This window comes from Panulirus ornatus, chromosome 25 (genome assembly GCF_036320965.1).
Source record: "Panulirus ornatus isolate Po-2019 chromosome 25, ASM3632096v1, whole genome shotgun sequence".
NCBI classification, from domain to species: Eukaryota; Metazoa; Arthropoda; class Malacostraca; order Decapoda; family Palinuridae; genus Panulirus; species Panulirus ornatus.
The window spans coordinates 14251268-14276301 of NC_092248.1; the positions used below are offsets into that span (position 1 = coordinate 14251268).

At 40.2% G+C, this 25034-nt stretch overlaps 1 protein-coding gene across 3 annotated transcripts in view; it reads left to right on the top strand.

Annotated features, from left to right (window-relative positions):
• Nucleotides 1-18791, top strand: part of LOC139757299 (tyrosine-protein kinase Dnt-like) — a 144259-nt gene extending 125468 nt beyond the window's left edge. For all 3 annotated transcript variants that reach the window (XM_071677672.1, XM_071677673.1, XM_071677674.1), the window contains one exon: nt 11068-18791. In XM_071677672.1, the coding sequence (XP_071533773.1) occupies nt 11068-11179 (112 nt within the window). In that variant the 3' untranslated portion in view covers nt 11180-18791. The remainder of the gene's footprint in view (nt 1-11067) is intronic.
• The last annotated feature ends 6243 nt before the right edge of the window (nt 18792-25034 follow it).

Below are 25034 nucleotides of genomic sequence, written 5' to 3' on the forward strand. Positions count from 1 at the left end.
GGGGGTGACTGTATTGTTGACTGGTTGGTAAGGTTATTTAATGTATGTATGACTCACGGTGAGGTGCCTGAGGATTGGCGGAATGCGTGCATAGTGCCATTGTACAAAAGCAAAGGGGATAAGAGTGAGTGCTCAAATTACAGAGGTATAAGTTTGTTGAGTATTCCTGGTAAATTATATGGGAGGATATTGATTGAGAGGGTGAAGGCATGTACGGAGCATCAGATTGGGGAAGAGCAGTGTGGTTTCAGAAGTGGTAGAGGATGTGTGGATCAGGTGTTTGCTTTGAAGAATGTATGTGAGAAATACTTAGAAAAGCAAATGGATTTGTATGTAGCATTTATGGATCTGGAGAAGGCATATGATAGAGTTGATAGAGATGCTCTGTGGAAGGTATTAAGAATATATGGTGTGGGAGGAAAGTTGTTAGAAGCAGTGAAAAGTTTTTATCGAGGATGTAAGGCATGTGTACGTGTAGGGAGGAAAGTGATTGGTTCTCAGTGAATGTAGGTTTGCGGCAGGGGTGTGTGATGTCTCCATGGTTGTTTAATTTGTTTATGGATGGGGTTGTTAGGGAGGTGAATGCAAGAGTTTTGGAAAGAGGGGCAAGTATGAAGTCTGTTGGGGATGAGAGAGCTTGGGAAGTGAGTCAGTTGTTGTTCGCTGATGATACAGCGCTGGTGGCTGATTCATGTGAGAAACTGCAGAAGCTGGTGACTGAGTTTGGTAAAGTGTGTGAAAGAAGAAAGTTAAGAGTAAATGTGAATAAGAGCAAGGTTATTAGGTACTGTAGGGTTGAGGGTCAAGTCAATTGGGAGGTGAGTTTGAATGGAGAAAAACTGGAGGAAGTGAAGTGTTTTAGATATCTGGGAGTGGATCTGGCAGCGGATGGAACCATGGAAGTGGAAGTGGATCATAGGGTGGGGGAGGGGGCGAAAATTCTGGGAGCCTTGAAGAATGTGTGGAAGTCGAGAACATTATCTCGGAAAGCAAAAATGGGTATGTTTGAAGGAATAGTGGTTCCAACAATGTTGTATGGTTGCGAGGCGTGGGCTATGGATAGAGTTGTGCGCAGGAGGATGGATGTGCTGGAAAGAGATTTTTGAGGAACAATGTGTGGTGTGAGGTGTTTGAAACGAGTAAGTAACATAGGAAAGAAAGATGGTGTGGAAATAAAAAGAGCGTGGCTCTGAGAGAGCAGAAGAGGGAGTTTAGAAAAGGGTTTTTGGTCCACATGGGAGAGAATGAGTGAGGAAAGATTGACCAAGAGATATATGTTCGGAGGTGGAGGGAAAGTGGAAAAGGAGGAGACCAAATGAGAGTGGAAAGATGGAGATGAAAAGTTTTTTGTGTGGATCGGGGCCTAACATGCAGAGGGTGAAAGGATGGCAATAGATAAAAAAAATATATATAATATATATAAATATATTATATTAAAATATATATATATATAAATTCCCTGGGGATAGGGGAGAAGAGAATACTTCCCACCGGTAATTTCCCTGCGTGTCGTAAAAAGGCGACTACAAGGGGAGGGAGCGGGGGGCTTGTAAATCCCACCCCTCACTTTTTTTTAAAATTTTCCAAAAGAGGAAACAGAATTGGGCCAGGTGAGGGTATTTCCCTGCAACAGGCCCATAGGCCTCTGTTCTTAAACGCTAACCCACGCTAATGCGGAAATGGCGAATATATTTGAAAGAACAGAAAAAATATATATATAATATCCCATTACAGAACGAAGAGTGATTGGCTGGTGAAGAGGTGGTGAGAGTAATTGACTTGGAAGGAGACTTGTTTGAGGAAGTACCAGGAGAGACTGAGTACAGGAATGTAAAAAGGTGAAAACAATGGAAGTAAGGAGTGGGGGAGGAATTGGATTGTATTTTAGGGAACCGTGATGGATTGCGAAAAGATGCCTTGTGGCAATGAGAGAGTGGGAAGTGGGGTTTATTAAGAAAATGGGAGTGAGTGGTGGGATAAGAAGTAAGAATAATCAGTGAAAGAGAAGAAGAGAGGCATTTGGACGATTTGCAGGGGTAAAAAATGCAATTGAGTTGAGAGATTACAAGAAAGAGACAGAGTCAAAAGAAAAGTGCAAGAGGTGAAAAAAAAGGGGAAATGAGAGTTGGGGGGAGAGAGTACAATAAATTTTAGGGAGAATAAAAAGATGTCGGGAAGGAGTACATAATGTGCGTTAAGACAAGGGAGCAATGGGAACTTCAAGTGAAGGGCGCAAATGGGGAGGTTGATAACAAGTAGTGGGGGATGTGAGAAGGAGATGAGTGAGTAGTTTTGAAGGTTTGGTGAATGTGTGATGATAATGGGCAGATATAGGGTGGTTTTGTCGAGGTGGTGTGCAAAGTGAGAGGGTTAGGGAAAATGAATTTTGGTAAACAGAAAAGAGGTAGTAAAAGCTTGCGAAGATGAAAGCCGGCAAGGCAGCAGGTTTGGATGTATGCATGGAATTTATTACAAAAGGGGGTGACTGGATATTGACTGGTTGGTAAGTTTATAATATATCGTATGACTCATGTGAGTGCCAGAGGATTGGCGAATAGCGTAGCATAGTGCCATTGTACAAAGGCAAAAGGGATAAGGAGTGATTGCTCAAATTACAAGGTATAAGTTTGTTGAGTATCACCAGGTAAATTAATGGGAGGGTAAATTGATTGAGATGGAGAAGGCATGACGAGCATCATGATGGAAGAGCAGTGTGGTTTCAGAGTGGAGAGGAAATGTGGATCAGGATGTTTTGCTGCTTTTGAAGAATGTAAGTGAGAAATACTTAAAGAAGCAATGGATGTTGTATGTAGCTTATGGAACTGATAATGGCATAAGATAAGAGTTATAGAGATGCTCCTGTGGAAGATATTAGAATATATGTGTGGGAGGGGCAAGTGTTAGAAGCATGAAAAGTTTTTGGTCGAGAGTGTAAGGCATGGTATGTTACGTGTAATGAAGAGAGGAAAGTGATTGGTTCTCCAGTGAATGTATGGTTTGGCGGCAGGGGTGTGTGATGTCTCCATGGTTTTGTTTAATTTGTTTAAAGGATGGGTTGTTACGAGGTGAATGCAAGTGTTTTGGAAGAGGGGCAATATGAAGTCTGTTGGGGATTAGAGATCTGGGAAGTGAGTCAGTAGTTTGTTCGCTGATGATACAGCGCTGGTGGCTGATTCATAAGAGAAACTGCAGGAAGCTGGTGACCTGAGTTCGGTAAAGTTGGTGAACAAGAAAGTTAAGAGTAAATAATGTGAATAAGAGCAAGGAAAAATAGGTACAGTATAGGTTGAGGGTCAAGTCCACCTGGGAGTAATATGGAATGGAGAAAAACTAGAGGAAGTAAAGTTTTTAGATATCTGGATTGAATCTGCCAGGCGGATGGAACCATGGAAGTGGAATGGATCAATAGGGTGGGGATGGGCCGAAAATCCTGGGAGCCTTGAAGAATGTGTGGAATCGAGAACAATATCACGGAAAGCAAAAAGGGTATGTTTGAAGAATAGTGGTTCCACACAATGTTGTATGGTTGCGAAGCGTGGGCTATGGATAGAGTTGTGCGCAGGAGGATGGGGATGTGCTGGAAATAGATGTTTGAGGACAATGTTTTGTGTGAGTGTTTAATCAGAGTAAGGGAACGTAATGAAAGAGAGATTGTGTGGAAATAAAAAGAGCGTGGTTTAGAGAGCAGACGAGGGTGTATTGAATGGTTTTTTGGGGCACATGGAGAGGATGAGTGAGGAAAGATGAACCAGGAGGATATATGTGGTCGAGGTGGAGTGAACGGGGGAAGTGGGAGACCAAATTGGCGTGGAAAGATGAAGTAAAAAAAGATTTTGGTGTGATCGGGGCCTGAATATGCAAGAGGGTGAAAAGTAGGGCAAGGAATAGGAGTGAATTGGATCGAAGTGTTATAGCCGGGTTGACGTGCAGTCCATTGGAAAAAAAACCCCCCCCCCCCCCCTCAGAGGGCAAATGAAGCGTCTGGGGTAAACATGGAAGCTTGTGTAGGTATGTATCTTTAGCGTGTGTGGAACGTATGAATATCAAGTTTATGGGGGTGGGTGAGGGGACATTTCTTTCGTCGGTAATTCCTTGCGCTACCACTCGCAAGACGCGGGAGACAGCGACAAAGCAAAAAAATATATAAATATTTTTTTTTTTTTTTTATTAAACTTTGTCCGCTGTCTCCCGCGTTTGCGAGGTAGCGCAAGGAAACAGACGAAAAAAAGCCCCAACCCCCCCCCATACAACATGTACATACACACGTCCACACACGCAAATATACATACCTACCCCAGCTTTCCATGGTTTACCCCAGACGCCTTCACATGCCTTGATTCAATCACTGACAGCACGTCAAACCTGTATACAACATCGCCCCCAATTTACTCTATACCAAGCCCCTCCTTATCACCCTCCTGCATGTTCAGGCCCCGATCACACAAAATCTATTCCACATCCATCTTTCCACCTCTCAATTTGGGCTCCCTCTTCTCCTCGTTCCCTCCACCTCCGAACACAATATCCTCTTGGTCAATTTTTTCCTCACTCATTCTCTCCATGTGCCCAACCATATACAACACCCTCTTCAGACTCTCTCGACCACGCACTTTTTATTTCCACCATCTCTCTTACCTTACGATAATACACGATCAAACCACCTCACACCACACAATGTCCTCAAACATACTCATTTCCAGCACTTCCATCCTCCTGCGCACAACTCTATCCATAGCCCAAACAGCCTCGCAACTCATACAACATTGTTGGAACCACTATTCCTCAAACATAACCCATTTTTTTCTTCCAGATAATTGTTCTCGACTTCCACACATTTTTTAAGGCCTCCCAAAATTTTCCGCACCCATAACGTCCCACCCGCCACCGGTACCCAGATCAGCCTCGCCCCACACTCCCACCCCCCTCCCCCCGATTCCCCCCGCATCCCGACCCACCGCCGTCCCCAGACACCCGCTGCGCCGCAGGACCCCCCGCTAGCGCCCCAGCCCCCCCACGCCCCACCCGCACCCCCCATTCTCCCTCCCCTAAACGGCCCGGCCCCCCACACCCCCCCCCCCCCCCTACCCCCGCGCCCCCCCCCCACACCCCCACCAGCCACCCCCCCCCAAAGCGCCTCGCTCCCCCCTCCACCCACCCAATCACACCACCCCACCTGCCGCAACCTCCCATCCCCGCCCCCCCCCAAGCCGACGCCGCAACCGCGTTGCCTCGCTCCCCCCCCACGCCGACCCCCGCCCAACGCCACCCCCCGCCCCCACCGGCGCCCCCCCCACACTCACCCCACGCCCTAGTCCCTCCCGAGTCACTCACGCCGTGGGTCCACAACCCCACCGTGCCCCCCCCCCCCCATCCTCCCCGCCAACAGACCCGCCAAGCCCCCACCCACCGCACCCCGCCAGCGCCCCCCCCCCCCCCACGCCCCCCCCCCCCCGACCCCCCACCGCCCCCCCCGGCCACAACCCCACCCAGCCCCGCCCACCAACGGACTGGCCCCCGTCCCTCCCCCACCCTATGATCCACTTCCGCTTCCATGGTTCCATATATATATATATATATATATATATATATATATATATATATATGTGTGTGTGTGTGTGTGTGTGTGACCGTGTGTGTGTGTGTGTGTGACCATGTGTGTGTGTGTGTGTGTTAGTGGTTTTGATGCACGAGACCGGGTTATAGTGATGGGTGCTTTGAATGCAAAGGTGAGTAATGTGGCAGTTGAGGGAATAATTGGTGTACATGGGGTGTTCAGTGTTGTAAATGGAAATGGTGAAGAGCTTGTAGATTTATGTGCTGAAAAAGGACTGATGATTGGGAATACCTGGTTTAAAAAGCGAGATATACATAAGTATACTTATGTAAGTAGGAGAGATGGTCAGAGAGCGTTATTGGATTACGTGTTAATTGACAGGCGCGCGAAAGAGAGACTTTTGGATGTTAATGTGCTGAGAGGTGCAACTGGAGGGATGTCTGATCATTATCTTGTGGAGGCTAAGGTGAAGATTTGTATGGGTTTTCAGAAAAGAAGAGTGAATGTTGGGGTGAAGAGGGTGGTGAGAGTAAGTGAGCTTGGGAAGGAGACTTGTGTGAGGAAGTACCAGGAGAGACTGAGTGCAGAATGGAAAAAGGTGAGAACAATGGAAGTAAGGGGAGTGGGGGAGGAATCGGATGTATTTAGGGAATCAGTGATGGATTGCGCAAAAGATGCTTGTGGCATGAGAAGAGTGGGAGGTGGGTTGATTAGAAAGGGTAGTGAGTGGTGGGATGAAGAAGTAAGAGTATTAGTGAAAGAGAAGAGAGAGGCATTTGGACGATTTTTGCAGGGAAAAAATGCAGTTGAGTGGGAGACGTATAAAAGAAAGAGACAGGAGGTCAAGAGAAAGGTGCAAGAGGTGAAAAAAAGGGCAAATGAGAGTTGGGGTGAGAGAGTATCATTAAATTTTAGGGAGAATAAAAAGATGTTCTGGAAGGAGGTAAATAAAGTGCGTAAGACAAGGGATCAAATGGGATCTTCAGTGAAGGGCGCAAATGGGGAGGTGATAACAAGTAATGGTGATGTGAGAAGGAGATGGAGTGAGTATTTTGAAGGTTTGTTGAATGTGTTTGATGATAGAGTGGCAGATATAGGGTGTTTTGGTCGAGGTGGTGTGCAAAGTGAGAGGGTTAGGGAAAATGATTTGGTAAACAGAGAAGAGGTAGTAAAAGCTTTGCGGAAGATGAAAGCCGGCAAGGCAGCAGGTTTGGATGGTATTGCAGTGGAATTTATTAAAAAAGGGGGTGACTGTATTGTTGACTGGTTGGTAAGGTTATTTAATGTATGTATGACTCACGGTGAGGTGCCTGAGGATTGGCGGAATGCGTGCATAGTGCCATTGTACAAAAGCAAAGGGGATAAGAGTGAGTGCTCAAATTACAGAGGTATAAGTTTGTTGAGTATTCCTGGTAAATTATATGGGAGGATATTGATTGAGAGGGTGAAGGCATGTACGGAGCATCAGATTGGGGAAGAGCAGTGTGGTTTCAGAAGTGGTAGAGGATGTGTGGATCAGGTGTTTGCTTTGAAGAATGTATGTGAGAAATACTTAGAAAAGCAAATGGATTTGTATGTAGCATTTATGGATCTGGAGAAGGCATATGATAGAGTTGATAGAGATGCTCTGTGGAAGGTATTAAGAATATATGGTGTGGGAGGAAAGTTGTTAGAAGCAGTGAAAAGTTTTTATCGAGGATGTAAGGCATGTGTACGTGTAGGGAGGAAAGTGATTGGTTCTCAGTGAATGTAGGTTTGCGGCAGGGGTGTGTGATGTCTCCATGGTTGTTTAATTTGTTTATGGATGGGGTTGTTAGGGAGGTGAATGCAAGAGTTTTGGAAAGAGGGGCAAGTATGAAGTCTGTTGGGGATGAGAGAGCTTGGGAAGTGAGTCAGTTGTTGTTCGCTGATGATACAGCGCTGGTGGCTGATTCATGTGAGAAACTGCAGAAGCTGGTGACTGAGTTTGGTAAAGTGTGTGAAAGAAGAAAGTTAAGAGTAAATGTGAATAAGAGCAAGGTTATTAGGTACTGTAGGGTTGAGGGTCAAGTCAATTGGGAGGTGAGTTTGAATGGAGAAAAACTGGAGGAAGTGAAGTGTTTTAGATATCTGGGAGTGGATCTGGCAGCGGATGGAACCATGGAAGTGGAAGTGGATCATAGGGTGGGGGAGGGGGCGAAAATTCTGGGAGCCTTGAAGAATGTGTGGAAGTCGAGAACATTATCTCGGAAAGCAAAAATGGGTATGTTTGAAGGAATAGTGGTTCCAACAATGTTGTATGGTTGCGAGGCGTGGGCTATGGATAGAGTTGTGCGCAGGAGGATGGATGTGCTGGAAATGAGATGTTTGAGGACAATGTGTGGTGTGAGGTGGTTTGATCGAGTAAGTAACATAAGGGTAAGAGAGATGTGTGGAAATAAAAAGAGTGTGGCTGAGAGAGCAGAAGAGGGTGTTTTGAAATGGTTTGGTCACATGGAGAGAATGAGTGAGGAAAGATTGACCAAGAGGATATATGTGTCGGAGGTGGAGGGAACGAGGAGAAGAGGGAGACCAAATTGGAGGTGGAAAGATGGAGTGAAAAAGATTTTGTGTGATCGGGGCCTGAACATGCAGGAGGGTGAAAGGAGGGCAAGGAATAGAGTGAATTGGAGGGATGTGGTATTCCGGGGTTGACGTGCTGTCAGTGGATTGAATCAAGGCATGTGAAGCGTCTGGGGTAAACCATGGAAAGCTGTGTAGGTATGTATATTTGCGTGTGTGGACATATGTATATACATGTGTATGGGGGTGGGTTGAGCTATTTCTTTCATCTGTTTTCCTTGCGCTACCTCGCAAACGCGTGAGACAGCGACAAAGCAAAAAAAAAAAAAAAATATATATATATATATATATATATATATATATATATATATATATATATATATTATCCCTGGGGATAGGGGATTAAGAATACTTCTCACGTATTCCCTGCGTGTCGTAGAAGGCGACTAAAAGGGGAGGGAGCGGGGGGCTGGAAATCCTCCCCTCTCTTTTTTTTTTTTTTTTTTTTTTTTCCAAAAGAAGGAACAGAGGGGGCCAGGTGAGGATATTCCAAAAAAGGCCCAGTCCTCTGTTCCTAACGCTACCTCGCTAACGCGGGAAATGGCGAATAGTTTAAAAGAAAGAAAGATATATATATATATGTATATATATATATATATATATATATATATATATATATATATATATATATATATTATCTTTTTTTTTTTTTTTTTTTTTTACTTTGTCGCTGTCTCCCGCGTTTGCGAGGTAGCGCAAGGAAACAGACGAAAGAAATGGCCCAACCCCCCCCATACACATGTGTATACATACGTCCACACACGCAAATATACATACCTACACAGCTTTCCATGGTTTACCCCAGACGCTTCACATGCCTTGATTCAATCCACTGACAGCACGTCAACCCCGGTATACCACATCGCTCCAATTCACTCTATTCCTTGCCCTCCTTTCACCCTCCTGCATGTTCAGGCCCCGATCACACAAAATCTTTTTCACTCCATCTTTCCACCTCCAATTTGGTCTCCCTCTTCTCCTCGTTCCCTCCACCTCCGACACATATATCCTCTTGGTCAATCTTTCCTCACTCATTCTCTCCATGTGCCCAAACCACTTCAAAACACCCTCTTCTGCTCTCTCAACCACGCTCTTTTTATTTCCACACATCTCTCTTACCCTTACGTTACTCACTCGATCAAACCACCTCACACCACACATTGTCCTCAAACATCTCATTTCCAGCACATCCATCCTCCTGCGCACAACTCTATCCATAGCCCACGCCTCGCAACCATACAACATTGTTGGAACCACTATTCCTTCAAACATACCCATTTTTGCTTTCCGAGATAATGTTCTCGACTTCCACACATTCTTCAAGGCCCCCAGAATTTTCGCCCCCTCCCCCACCCTATGATCCACTTCCGCTTCCATGGTTCCATCCGCTGCCAGATCCACTCCCAGATATCTAAAACACTTCACTTCCTCCAGTTTTTCTCCATTCAAACTCACCTCCCAATTGACTTGACCCTCAACCCTACTGTACCTAATAACCTTGCTCTTATTCACATTTACTCTTAACTTTCTTCTTCCACACACTTTACCAAACTCAGTCACCAGCTTCTGCAGTTTCTCACATGAATCAGCCACCAGCGCTGTATCATCAGCGAACAACAACTGACTCACTTCCCAAGCTCTCTCATCCCCAACAGACTTCATACTTGCCCCTCTTTCCAAAACTCTTGCATTTACCTCCCTAACAACCCCATCCATAAACAAATTAAACAACCATGGAGACATCACACACCCCTGTTTAATTTGTTTGTTTATATATATATATATATATATATATATATATATATATATATATATATATATATATATATATATATATATATATATATCAATGCATACATGCATATACATACAGAGAGACAAACATATATACACATTTATATAGCTATACTTGCTGCCACACAAGAAACAGCATCCACCCCCCCTCCATTTAGGTAGCACCAAGGAAACACAACAGAGGCCACATTCGTTCACACTCAGTCCCTAGCTGTCATGTGTAATGCACCACAGCTCCGTTTCCAAATCCAGGCCCCACAGACCTTTCCATGGTTTACCCCAGGTGCTTCACATGCCCTGGTTCAGTCCATTGACAGCACATTGACCCCGGTATACTGCATTGCTCTAATTCACTTTATTCCTTGCATGTCTCACCTTCCTGTATATTCAGGCCCCAATCGCTCAAAATCTTTTTCATTCCATCCCTCCACCTCCAATGGTCTCCTGCTTCTTGTTCCCTCCACCTCTGACATATATATATCCTCTTTGTCAATCTTTCCTTGCTCATTCTCTTCATATGTCCAAACCATTTCAATACACCCTCTTCTGCTCTCTCAACTACACTCTTTTTATTCCCACACATCTCTCTTACCCTTTCATTACTTACTAGATCAAACCACCTCACACCATATATTGTCCTCAAACATTTCATTTCATCCACCTTCCTTCGTACAACCCGATGTACAGCCCAAGCCTCACAACCATATAACATTTTTGGAACTATCATTCCTTCAAACATACCCATTTTTGCTCTCCAAGCTAATGTTCTCTCTTTCGATTTATTCTTCAACACTCCCAGAAACTTTGCCCTCTCCCCCACCCTGTGACTCACTTCTGCTCCCAGATATCTGAAACATTTCACTTCCTCCACTTTTTCTCTATTCAAACATACATCCCAATTAACTTGTCCTTCAGTGCTACTGAACCTGATAACCTTGTTCTTATATCACATTTACTCTCAACTTTCTCCTTTCACACACTCCCAAAGTCATTCCCCAACTTCTGAAGTTTCTCACCCAAATCAGCCACTAGAGCTTTATCATTGGCAATAGGCTACTGGTACATGGGGAGAATTTTGTTATGCTGTTGGTACATGGGGAGAATTTTATTATTTTCAGGTTCAAAGCAATGACGTTTTGTTGGACAACAGCTACACGTGAGCGTCCTACAGTTGATGAATTGGCCATCTACCTCACAAATTTTCAGCAGCATCTTGACAGATACGTGTGACATTATGCATCCTCGGGACACTGTATGTAACCTCCACCTCCTTGTGTTACATGTGATGAATTATTGGAAATGTCTGCTCCCTGGATTTGCACCCTTCAAAATCTGAGAGCAGTGTTTTAAGCCCCAGCTGAGGTTGACGTTATTTAATGATGAATATAAAGTTTCTGGCAATTGTTGGTCCACAGAAAAGTGAATATTTATCTTATATCATTCCTTATTGATGGTGGTTTAACAGAATGGCAGCATCAGAGAATAAGGAAACTTTTCCGTATCGGTTCTTAGACTGTATGAAAGGAAGCTAGTGCAGATAATCACATGGAACAGGGAACCTGATGTTTAAGATTATATGACAGGAGGAAGAAAATAATGATAATTTGTGAAAGCTCCTCTGTTGAGTTGTAGGTAGAAAGGAAGTATTTTAGTACCTGGACAAAGGATAATGATAAGTGAAATGTTATATGAATTTATATAGGGACTTTTGTAGTGTATTATATAAGTTTAATGTTTTAACTGCCTTGAAAATTGTCCCGAGAACATTTGCTCATCTAGCATGCTTTTGAATGGTGTTTGTGTCTGAGTGAGATATTCCTTATTGAACACAAGTGGAGTCCTTTCTATACCAGTGCAGACAAGGAATGTAAAAGTCAGGCCAACTTTGAAAGTTACATGTGCAGCACATTGGAAATTCAAAAGCAGTTGAAACAATTGCATAGTAAACGGAGTTTTGCATGATATGTTGGAAATGCATGAATTAAGTATGTATACTTGAGAAAAGTAATTAAAGAATGGCAGTAGATTTTCCTATCCAGTAAAACTTATGATACACTTTTTGATAACAGAAGGAATAACTCTGATGTGCTTTAAGAATGCTGGGCAAGACTGTATCAGACAAAGTAAGGTTTTTAAATTTACATAGAGCAAGCTGAAGATGTGCCAGAGATCAGTAATTTATGTCCTTTGCTTGCTTTCAGGGACTGTATTGTGATTTTATTAGTTATTCTAATCTGTGAGAAATCTGATGAATGTCATGTATACTGTAGACTAATTGTTCAGTGATTGTTCCAAAGCATACTGAACAAGTGTTCATGATTGTTCAGAAAGCATTTTGGGTCATTTTTAGAATCACTGGAATTCATGGCTTACCAGGTTTTCTGAAAGTTCATACACATTCCAGACCATTTTTATTAATGTTCAGTGAAAATCTAGACCAAATGATATCAATGTTAAAGAATATATTGGACAAGATTTTGTGCTGTTCAGAGGAATTTTGGATTTGCTTGTTATAAGGCAAGGAACAGAACACTGGATACAGTTAAAAAGAAAAGTAATTACTCCACATTTATTCAAAAGTTAGGATGAAAGGCCGCTTGAAAGGCAGGACATGAATATGTCACACACCATGAGCCAAAGTTTGATATCATGTATTATGTGGAAGTATGTAACAACTGATGCACTTAAATCCTAGTAAATCCTGATTAATTTGGGTTTGATGTCATGTAGTGTGTGAAAACAAATGACAACTGGTAAATTGATAAGCTGGCAAACATTGAGTCAGTGAGTTTAATAGGACAAGTGGAGGAGAATGGTATTTCATGCACTTATAAGATAATAGCAGCAGAACTTGTCAGTAACTTAAATATCATTTGAGTCAAGGAAGAAAATGTCAGCTGATATACTGATATATTGTGTTACCTGAGTCAATGAGTTTGATAGCTGGTATGCACACATGCTGGCAGAATCTTGGTCAGTAGATTTTATAATATCTAGCATCTGTAAGTAAGTAATTGTAAGTATATTCACATCCTAACCAAATCATCTTGCACCACTCTTTAGCATATGTCTAAATGTTCTTTGGTCTTGTTCATTTGAAGGTAAGATGTAGAGTACAGTTACCTGATAAGGAAAAATTACATATTTGCCACTTTACTTTAAATGCAGTTTTGGGCACTAGATACAAAATGAGAGGAAACTGTTTGGAATGAGAAGAAGCAAGTCACACATGGTAGAATGAAGATTAGAGACCTTTTGTTTAAGGGTTTTTCCTCTTGTCCACCTTCTGTGTTAGCAAGGGAATGCCAGGAACAGACAAAGAATGGCCTATTTTACTCATATCCATTTTGTAGTTGTCACATGTAATACACCAAAACCAGTCCCTTTTCATGTAGTGGTGTACTCTGAAAGCAAGCTTAGGTGCTCTGGGACTTTTCAAAATGTGTTATGTGATATTTTTTGGTTTTATGGTAGTGATCTTATAAGAATGTGTAGTGAATGTCAGAATAAATTTTTTTTTTTTCATACTATTCGCCATTTCCTGCGTTAGCAAGGTAGCGTTAAGAACAGGACTGAGCCTTTGAGGGAATATCCTCACTTGGCCCCCTTCTCTGTTCCTTCTTTTGGAAAATTAAAAAACGAGAGGGGAGGATTTTTAGCTCCCTGCTCCCTCCCCTTTTAGCTGCCTTCTACGACACGCAGGGAATACGTGGGAAGTATTCTTTCTCCCCATCCCCTATAAATTGTGATTACACTTATTTTAAAAATTGAGGAAAATTTAGTTTTATGGCATCATTAAGATGTTTGTTTGTTCGAAAAAATGTTCAAGCTATTGTTTAGAAGAGAAATGATAAGTGGATTGTTGACTCATGTAGTTTTGGTGTATGGAAGACAGAGTTTAAGAATATATGATGAATTCAGAAAACAAAACTTGGGGCTTTTTGACTTTCAGGAATCAATTACATGATATGGGGCTCTTTGACCTTTAGGAATCAATTACATATTTTTTTTTTTTTTTGATATGTTCAGAAAGTGTGTAATTTACATTTAAAGGAAATAGTGCTCCACTGAATTATTATGAAAATTTGAGAAAATTCATTGGGATTAGTGAGATAGGTATGTATGTTATCCAGTGGGTGGTACGTTTATTATTGTCAAGCAGAAATTGTTAGTGAAAGTTCACTAGAAGCTCTAGTGTCCAAAGAGACAGTGTCCTTGGAAGAGGAATTTGTAGTGAATAGTTCAAACCTGAATGTAGTCTGTACAGGACAAATCCTCTTAGAAGAATTTTCCATTTTTCTAGTAATGATAACACCTTTTTATACTGTACAGGGAGGGAGTTTTACACTCATGAGGCCCTATCTCTTGAAGACACTCTGCAGTCAAGCAATTTTTTAAATTTTGTATTCTCTCAGCATTAGACCTGTTCTCATTCATTCTTTACTTTCATCCACCTTACACTAAAAAAAGAGAGAAATTGGGGAAAAAAGTTTACAATGGTGTATGTGTGTGAGGCATGTAATGTCTGGTCTAAGTGGAGACTCTTTTGCTCTGGTCACCCCGTTGATGGGCATTCCTTGAGTGAATGGGCATGAGAGATTTTTGTTCTTTAACAAGGTTCTTGTGTAAGTTCATGTTATGTCCTCTTCTTGTTCTGTCCCTACCTGTTTGTGAAACTGTTCACTGTCTGTCCCATCAGTCTGTTTATATATCTTAAAGGTTGTGATCAGTTCACCCCTCACTCTTTTCTTTTCCATGATAGGCAAATTTATGGCTTTTAGCCTTTTCTATAACTCGACTCTCTTGACTCTGGTACCATCTTTGTTTTTCTCCTCTGTACCTTCTCTGGTAGCTCTTTGTGCTTCTCAAGATGCAGTGACCAAATTTACATATTCAAGTTTTGACCTTATGTAGGATATGAATTATTCTTCCATGGGTTTATGGTGGCATCAACTCCCAAGTCCTTCTCACATACAGAATCCTTAAGCTGCCTTTTTGCTATATAGTCATACTGAGGTCTTTTGTTACTTTGTCTCATCCTCATTACTGTACATTTGCACGGATTGAATTTCATAGACCCTGTATCTTACCAAATTTGAAGTCTGTGTAAGCTCCCTCGTAAGTTGATGTAATCCTACTTGGTTTTCAGTTCCCTTTCACTGCTTAACACTGTATCACAGTGTCTTCATTTGAAGTGCCACCCCCTCCATTACTCTTGCTGTCTCTAACCCCAGAATGTGCACCCCCCCTACCCACCCAGACACACACACACACACACACACACACACACACACACACACACACACACACACACACACACACACACATTTCTAAACCAGTCTACCTCTTTTCCTTTCAACTTAGGTATCCCTCAGAGCCAGAGCAGTCAGGTTTCTCTTACCAGTTTAAGTGCCTCTCTCCTTTCTTTTTCATTCTTGCACATTCAGATATCCACAGTCTGAGCCTTTGAGGACATATCCTTGCTTAGCTCTTTCTCCTGTTCCTGTATTTAGAAAGTGGTAACTCAAGAGAGGGAGGTTAAAGTCACCTTCTCCCTCTGTTAATTTTCTCTGTGACATGCAGGAGTTATGGGTAGAATTCAGACTCTCCTATCTTTAGAGATAAATAGGAGGAATTATAATGATAATAATAATTATCCCAGGGGATAACAGGGGAGAAGGGAGAAAGAATACCTCCCACACATTCCCTGTGTGTTGTAGAAGGCAACTAAAAAGGCTAGGAGCGGAGGACTGGAAATCCTCTTCTCCAATTTTTAATTTTCCAAAAGAAGGAACAGACATGAGCCAAGTGAGGATTTTCCCTTGGAGGCTTAGTCATGTGCTCTTGACGCTATCTTGATAATGCTGGAAATGGCAAATATGTATGGATAAAAGATTATTATAATAACTTGTCAAATTGCACTCCTCTGACCCAAGTAGCCGTCTTTTCTTTCTGCCTCACTCACTTGTGAACTACTGGCATTCTGTCCACAAACATACAATATCTCCATGTCATACATAACACTTGACAACACTTAACCCACACATTCCATTCTTTGTAACTCATTTCACACAGCTCATTCTTTGTAACTGTAGTTTTTTCTATATGTGCTAGCCCTGCCTTTTGGCAAAATGGTAGGAGCATTAGGTAGAAGTAGTAGGTAGGAACATTAGGGAGTAGTAGTCAGTAGGTAGGAGCCTCTGCAAACACTTCACTAGAGTTACCCTCTGCCAGTTAAGGGTGAGGCACTAAAGGCTAAGAAATAGCATTGGGGTTCAGTACTTATGGAGACTTTATTGCCATGGCCACCCCCTTGAGGGGGTTCCAATTAGGAACATGCATCAGAGATATAGATAGATAAGTGATGATAATGATGATAATAATGTGTGGAAGGAGAGAACGTTATCTCTGAGAGCAAAAATGGGTATGTTTGAAAGAATAGTAGTTCCAACAATGTTATATGGTTGTGAGGCATTGGCTATAGACAGGGTTGTATGGAGGAGGTTGGATGTGTTGGAAATTAAATGTTTGAGGACCGTGTGTGGTGTGGGGTGGTTTTATTAAGTAATGAAAGGGTAAGAGAAATATGTGGGAATAAAAAGAGTGTGGTTGAGAGTGCAGAAGAGGGTGTGTTGAAATGGTTTGGACATATAGAGAGAATGAGTGAGGAAAGATTGAAGCAGCTTTTTAATTAGTGTATGGTAACCCATGAATGGGTTACAAGAGGTATTGGTTACACAGGCTTTAGAAAAAACTTCGTTAAAAGTTAATTGGCATCAGTGTTGTTTGTGTCACACAGATCTTGAATTAGGAAAGGCTGAATGTTAGATGAGTTGGGAAAGTAAAGGTAAGAGTTAGGTGAGGTGAACTGAGAAGAAACAGGACAAGACTGAATGGAGAAAAGCTAAGATGAGGATGAATGGCAGATGAATAGATATTGTATATGGCTAAGTAAGATAAGGATGAAAAAAAATATGAAAAAGAGTACTGTGTGGATTAACAAGAGCTGTGATCTTGACAAATCCAGTGTGAAGTATATTCATTAGTATTGGAAGACAGCATTTTTAATGTGTATAACGACAAATGCAGATGTAAACTTTTGAGGCTTCATGGTCAACCAAAACTCTGTTTATTACCAAGTCATTCCAACTTTCATGATTTCTTACTTTCATAATTTGTTGGTATCGTTCTTTTGTTTTTGTACTCATTACTCACCAATGAGTCATCTTTACCCATAATCTGGTTTTATTGTCAGTTGCATGACTGGATTTAGGGCTGGACAGATTGCATAGTAGCCTAAGAATGTCTACAAAAGCATGTTCAGGTATTGTTATATAGTGTTAAAGGGACTGACATTTGCTGTAACATCTGGCTTAACATTAAGGTAAGTGAAACTAGATAGTAAAACCTGGTGGTCTATTTTCTGTTCCTAGTGCTCACCATTCACTGTCTGAGGAGATTTTGCATGAGGTTGACTTCAATGAACTCATCAGTGTATTTGCTAGTCACAAGTCTTGTAAAGTGCGTGGTCTTTATCTCACAGTAAAAACAGTATGGTATACTGTAAATCATAATGGCTGTTTTTGTCATATTTACACTAAGTTGAAGGTTCTTGTCTTGGTTGTCTGTTATGCTGTTATCCAGTTGTATGTTTTGCTCTGGAACATTCTGAAGTGAATTGTTTTATGATGTAGGTTTGTATTTGAAGTATGATAAAATGGTATGGGGCAATGTCCAATTCAGATTGTAGTGGGTAGGGAGGGTAATGATACAGGGTATTCATAAAGTCATTGCGAACTCTAAACTTTCACCTTTTTTATGTATGCTTGAGAGAAATAACATTATGGTACTTAAAAACATATAATTCATGTTTTAGTTTTATTACAAGTTTAATTTTTTTATTTTCACTATAAAGCCTTCTGCAGTGATACAGTTTTTAAGCTGATTTTCCAACTGATAAGATTCTCCAGCTGCTTAATAAAGAGTAATTTGCACATGGTTCCATAAAAAGAAGTTAAGTGGGGACTGGTCAGGGCAAGAGGTCCACATGTGTTCATCCATTTCTTTGTGATGACATCTTTGAAAACAACACATCCACCATAAGCAAAGAATGAGCTACCTTAAACAAATCAGCATACATAGCTGCTGCCACATATTCATTACCGATTGTAGTGTGGTCATGGTTTGTCACTTACTGAATCCATTTCTTCAAACTTTTCCATTCAGTCATTTGTTGAGTAATGGCGTGGTGTATCTTTCATATAATGATTTTACATTTTCTTCTTTGCTATTCCTGCATCCAGTTCAGCTAGCCATAGATAGACTTGGCCTTTTCTTCTACCTTTACCATACTGTACAGTAAGGATCTGTAATGAAGTCATTGCATTAAAATCAAGTGACTTGTAAATGATTTTAATGATATTGTAGGAAAACTTTGATTTGTGTGTTTATATACCATTTACAGTTTGTTTCTATCGCGTATATATTGAAAGTTATTAAAGTTTAAAAATATCTTGTATCATGACATCACCAGTCAATCACAGCTCAGGAGCCTTTATAATCCTAAATCCAGCTCTAGTTGCCTTTGTAGTATGGATGACAATCAGGAGTCACTTTGTCCATCGTCATCTGTCCATTGTATGTTTTTCCATCCATCATCAAATGTATCTAACAATACATTATACAGTTGTTTCTCCAGTATGTAAAAAGTTGTAGGGCATAAAATACACAACTTAGACTTTGCCTGAGTTAATGCCCCAGAAAAATTCTTTTTGGAATTCAACCTGGTTCATAATTAGATTTGACCTGAATTATAAAGTATCAGCATCAAACTGAATGTCTATATGGTGTTTTCTTAGCTTTTAAAGAACTGAACGGTATAAGATCTTTAATTAGTTTGGATTTTGCCTGAGTTGTGCCTCTTATGAATACCATAGGTTTAACTTGGTTAAGTAATTCCAATGATTTTTGTTTCACTACAGGTAACACATGCTTTAAGGAACACTCCATTTAGTGTTTTAGTTTTATACACTGAAATAATAGCTTCACAATCCATTTTTAACATGTCAGTTACTCAAACAGGGGCGTATCTAGGGGAAATAGCGCCTATGGCAAGCACTGAAATTGCGCCCCTGGCTTGATTAAAAATGTACACACAGTGGATTTTTTTTTTTTTTTTTTATACACTGTCACTGTCTCCCGCGTTTGCGAGGTAGTGCAAGGAAACAGACGAAAGAAATGGCCCAACCCCCACCATACACATGTATATACATACGTCCACACACGCAAATATACATACCTACACAGCTTTCCATGGCTTACCCCAGACGCTTCACATGCCTTGATTCAATCCACTGACAGCACGTCAACCCCGGTATACCACATCGCTCCAATTCACTCTATTCCTTGCCCTCCTTTCACCCTCCTGCATGTTCAGGCCCCGATCACACAAAATCTTTTTCACTCCATCTTTCCACCTCCAATTTGGTCTCCCTCTTCTCCTTGTTCCCTCCACCTCCGACACATATATCCTCTTGGTCAATCTTTCCTCACTCATCCTCTCCATGTGCCCAAACCACTTCAAAACACCCTCTTCTGCTCTCTCAACCACGCTCTTTTTATTTCCACACATCTCTCTTACCCTTACGTTACTCACTCGATCAAACCACCTCACACCACACATTGTCCTCAAACATCTCATTTCCAGCACATCCATCCTCCTACGCACAACTCTATCCATAGCCCACGCCTCGCAACCATACAACATTGTTGGAACCACTATTCCTTCAAACATACCCATTTTTGCTTTCCGAGATAATGTTCTCGACTTCCACACATTCTTCAAGGCCCCCAGAATTTTCGCCCCCTCCCCCACCCTATGATCCACTTCCGCTTCCATGGTTCCATCCGCTGCCAGATCCACTCCCAGATATCTAAAACACTTCACTTCCTCCAGTTTTTCTCCATTCAAACTCACCTCCCAATTGACTTAACCCTCAACCCTACTGTACCTAATAACCTTGCTCTTATTCACATTTACTCTTAACTTTCTTCTTCCACACACTTTACCAAACTCAGTCACCAGCTTCTGCAGTTTCTCACATGAATCAGCCACCAGCGCTGTATCATCAGCGAACAACAACTGACTCACTTCCCAAGCTCTCTCATCCCCAACAGACTTCATACTTGCCCCTCTTTCCAAAACTCTTGCATTTACCTCCCTAACAACCCCATCCATAAACAAATTAAACAACCATGGAGACATCACACACCCCTGCCGCAAACCTACATTCACTGAGAACCAATCACTTTCCTCTCTTCCTACACGTACACATGCCTTACATCCTCGATAAAAACTTTTCACTGCTTCTAACAACTTTCCTCCCACACCATATATTCTTAATACCTTCCACAGAGCATCTCTATCAACTCTATCATATGCCTTCTCCAGATCCATAAATGCTACATACAAATCCATTTGCTTTTCTAAGTATTTCTCACATACATTCTTCAAAGCAAACACCTGATCCACACATCCTCTACCACTTCTGAAACCACACTGCTCTTCCCCAATCTGATGCTCTGTACATGCCTTCACCCTCTCAATCAATACCCTCCCATATAATTTACCAGGAATACTCAACAAACTTATACCTCTGTAATTTGAGCACTCACTCTTATCCCCTTTGCCTTTGTACAATGGCAATATGCACGCATTCCGCCAATCCTCAGGCACCTCACCATGAGTCATACATACATTAAATAACCTTACCAACCAGTCAACAATACAGTCACCCCCTTTTTTAATAAATTCCACTGCAATACCATCCAAACCTGCTGCCTTGCCGGCTTTCATCTTCCGCAAAGCTTTCACTACCTCTTCTCTGTTTACCAAATCATTTTCCCTAACCCTCTCACTTTGCACACCACCTCGACCAAAACACCCTATATCTGCCACTCTATCATCAAACACATTCAACAAACCTTCAAAATACTTACTCCATCTCCTTCTCACATCACCACTACTTGTTATCACCTCCCCATTTGCGCCCTTCACTGAAGTTCCCATTTGCTCCCTTGTCTTACGCACTTTATTTACCTCCTTCCAGAACATCTTTTTATTCTCCCTAAAATTTAATGATACTCTCTCACCCCAACTCTCATTTGCCCTTTTTTTCACCTCTTGCACCTTTCTCTTGACCTCCTGTCTCTTTCTTTTATACATCTCCCACTCAATTGCATTTTTTCCCTGCAAAAATCGTCCAAATGCCTCTCTCTTCTCTTTCACTAATACTCTTACTTCTTCGTCCCACCACTCACTACCCTTTCTAATCAACCCACCTCCCACTCTTCTCATGCCACAAGCATCTTTTGCGCAATCCATCACTGATTCCCTAAATACATCCCATTCCTCCCCCGCTCCCCTTACTTCCATTGTTCTCACCTTTTTCCATTCTGTACTCAGTCTCTCCTGGTACTTCCTCACACAGGTCTCCTTCTCAAGCTCACTTACTCTCACCACCCTCTTCACCCCAACATTCACTCTTCTTTTCTGAAAACCCATACAAATCTTCACCTTAGCCTCCACAAGATAATGATCAGACATCCCTCCAGTTGCACCTCTCAGCACATTAACATCCAAAAGTCTCTCTTTCGCACGCCTGTCAATTAACACGTAATCCAATAACGCTCTCTGGCCATCTCTCCTACTTACATAAGTATACTTATGTATATCTCGCTTTTTAAACCAGGTATTCCCAATCATCAGTCCTTTTTCAGCACATAAATCTACAAGCTCTTCACCATTTCCATTTACAACACTGAACATCCCATGTATACCAATTATTCCCTCAACTGCCACATTACTCACCTTTGCATTCAAATCACCCATCACTATAACCCGGTCTCGTGCATCAAAACCACTAACACACTCATTCAGCTGCTCCCAAAACACTTGCCTCTCTTGATCTTTCTTCTCATGCCCAGGTGCATATGCACCAATAATCACCCACCTCTCTCCATCAACTTTCAGTTTTACCCATATTAATCGAGAATTTACTTTCTTACACTCTATCACATACTCCCACAACTCCTGTTTCAGGAGTATTGCTACTCCTTCCCTTGCTCTTGTCCTCTCACTAACCCCTGACTTTACTCCCCAGACATTCCCAAACCACTCTTCCCCTTTACCCTTACATATACACATACACACACATACACATACATACGCACATATACACACACACACACATACATATATATACATATGAAAAATGTAAGAAACAATTTAGAAAACTGAAACTTCTAGCTTGAAATGAATGAAAAAAATGAATGTCACATAATGGTTCAACCTCTGGCCATGGAAAAAAGGAAATGTATAATTTATTTACACAAACGTCAATAGCAGTTCTCATCAATTTAACCACTGTATCAATAAGATATTGGTAGATAATGTCTAGCATACATCAACAGGGAAAATACAAAAGAAAATTAGTACACTTTCCTCTGTGTTGGTATGGGAGGGTGCTGAGTGACCAGGGAAGGTTTATGCTAGCTACTTTGATGCTCCTTATACATGTATGCCTATGATAATCATATTTGCCTATGATAATTATATTTTTCTTTCTTTTCAGGGGTTAATATATTCTACATACAACTAAACAATTATACACTTTATCATAAGTTTTCAAGGCTTGAATTAACATTGAACAAATAGTTTTTCTGTATCTTTTACATATGTTAAATAATTTTCAATTCATTTTTCAAGCTTACGTTATCAACTTGTACACACAGTGGATGTATATAAGAATATATAGTGTAATTATAGATTGTTGGAGATTTCGGCCAAACTTAAATTTATATAAACTCTTAAAGACTTAAAGTTAAAGACTTATTTGAACAAAATTGTAATGTAGAAATTGTAATGCAACTGATAGTAGCAAAATATTACTATAGTTGAAAAGTAGGCGACTTTCTTTTTTATCTCGCAAAACCAAACTGTTAAAAATGTCAGTCAGATAGCATATGTCAAAAAACAAACCAGTTGAGTGGCGCCCCCCTTCAAGTGGCGCCCAGGGCACCTGCCTTACCTGCCATACCCTAGATATGCCACTGTAACTATTACCTTCAATTTTTGGTATTTTTCTCAGAAAATAAGATTTCCTTTAAAAACTCTGTATTAGGAGAATTTTTCATGCTGAATACAAATCTGGTGTTAAAATAACATTTAGTCCTCTTAATGACAACTAATTAAGCTGTTAAATGAAGTCAATTTTAGAATATTTTTGTTCCTTTGCACTGTATTTACTGAGTATGTATCAGTAGCTGAGGGTATTATGATATATTTTTCATGATTATCTCAAGTATAGAAGTGTTTGAATATCTTATCTTTCAATTTTGAAAAAAAAATTCTTTTGAGCAAAAAAAATACCCTGAATTTTTAGCATTTTTTTCAGAAAAATAGATTTCCTTTAAAAACTCATTATTAGAAGTATTTTTCACGCTGAATACAAATCTGGTGTTCAAATATCGTTCAGGTGTCTTTATGACATTCAATTTAGCAGTTAAATGAAGTCAATTTTAAAGTATTTCCTGATCCTTTGCATCGTATTTACTGGGTATGAATCGGTAACTGAGAGGATTATGATATATGTTCCATGATTATTTCAAGTATAGAAATGTTTGAATATCATGTCTTTGAATTTTGAAATAAATTTTTTTGAACTGAAAAATCTCCTGAACTATTACCTTCAGTTTTTCTTATTTTTCTCATGAAAATAGATTTCCTTTAGACTCAATATAAGAAGTATTTTTCTAGCTGAATACAAATTTGGTGTTAGAATAATGTTTAATTGTCTTTATAACATTCAGTTCAGCTGTTAAAGGAAGTCAATTTTAAAATATTTTCTGTTCCTTTGTATCGTATTTACTGAGGATGTATTGGGTACTGAGAACATTATGATATATTTTCCTTGATTATTTCAAGTATAGAAGTGTTTGATTATCTTTTCTTTCAATTTTGAAACAAAAAGTTTTGGAGCTAAAAGATACCGTTCAATTTTTGGTACTTTTCTCAGTAAAATAGATTTCCTTTAAAAACTCATCATAAGAAGTATTCTTCATGCTGAATACAAACCTGGTGTTAGAATAACATTTAATCCTCTTAATGACATTCAATTAAGCTGTTAAATGAAGTCAATTTAAAATATTTCCTGTTCCATTGTATCATATTTACTGAGTATGTATCAGGTACTGAGAGCATTATGACATATTTTCCATGATTATTTCAAGTATAGAAGTGTTTGAATATCTTATCTTTCAATTTCAAAGCAAAAAGATTTTTGAGCTAAAGATATCTTCATTTTTTGGCATTTTTCTCAGAAAAATAGATTTCCTTTAAAAACTCATTACAAGAAGCATTTTTCGTGCTGAATACAAATCTGGTGTTAATATATTTTTTAGTCATCTTTATGACATTCAGTTAAGCTGTTAAATGAAGTCAATTTTAAGATATTTTCTTTTCCTTTGTATCATACTTACTGGGTATGTATCAGGTACTGAGAGCATTATGATATATTTTCCATGATTATTTCAAGTATAGGTGTGTTTGATTATCTTTTTCAATTTTGAAACAAAAAGTTTTTGGATTAAAAAATACCGTTCAGTTTTTGGTACTTATTTCAGTAATATAGATTTCCTTTAAAAACTTATTATAAGAAGTATTTTTCATGCTGAATATAAATCTGGTGTTAAAATAACATTTAGTCCTCTTAATGACTTTCAGTTAAGCTGTTAAATGAAGTCAATTTTAGAATATTTTATGTTCCTTTGTATCATATTTACTGAGTATGTATTGGGTACTGAGAGAATTATGACATATTTTTCATGATTATTTCAAGTATAGGTGTTTGAATAATTTATCTTTCAATTTTGAAACAAAAAAATTTTTGAGCAAAAAAACCATTTTGGCATTTTTGTCGGAAAAACAGATTCTTGTTAAAAACTCCTTATAAGAAGTATTTTTCATGTTGAAAACAAATATGGTGTTAGAATATTGTTTAGTCGTCTTTATGACATTTAATTAAGC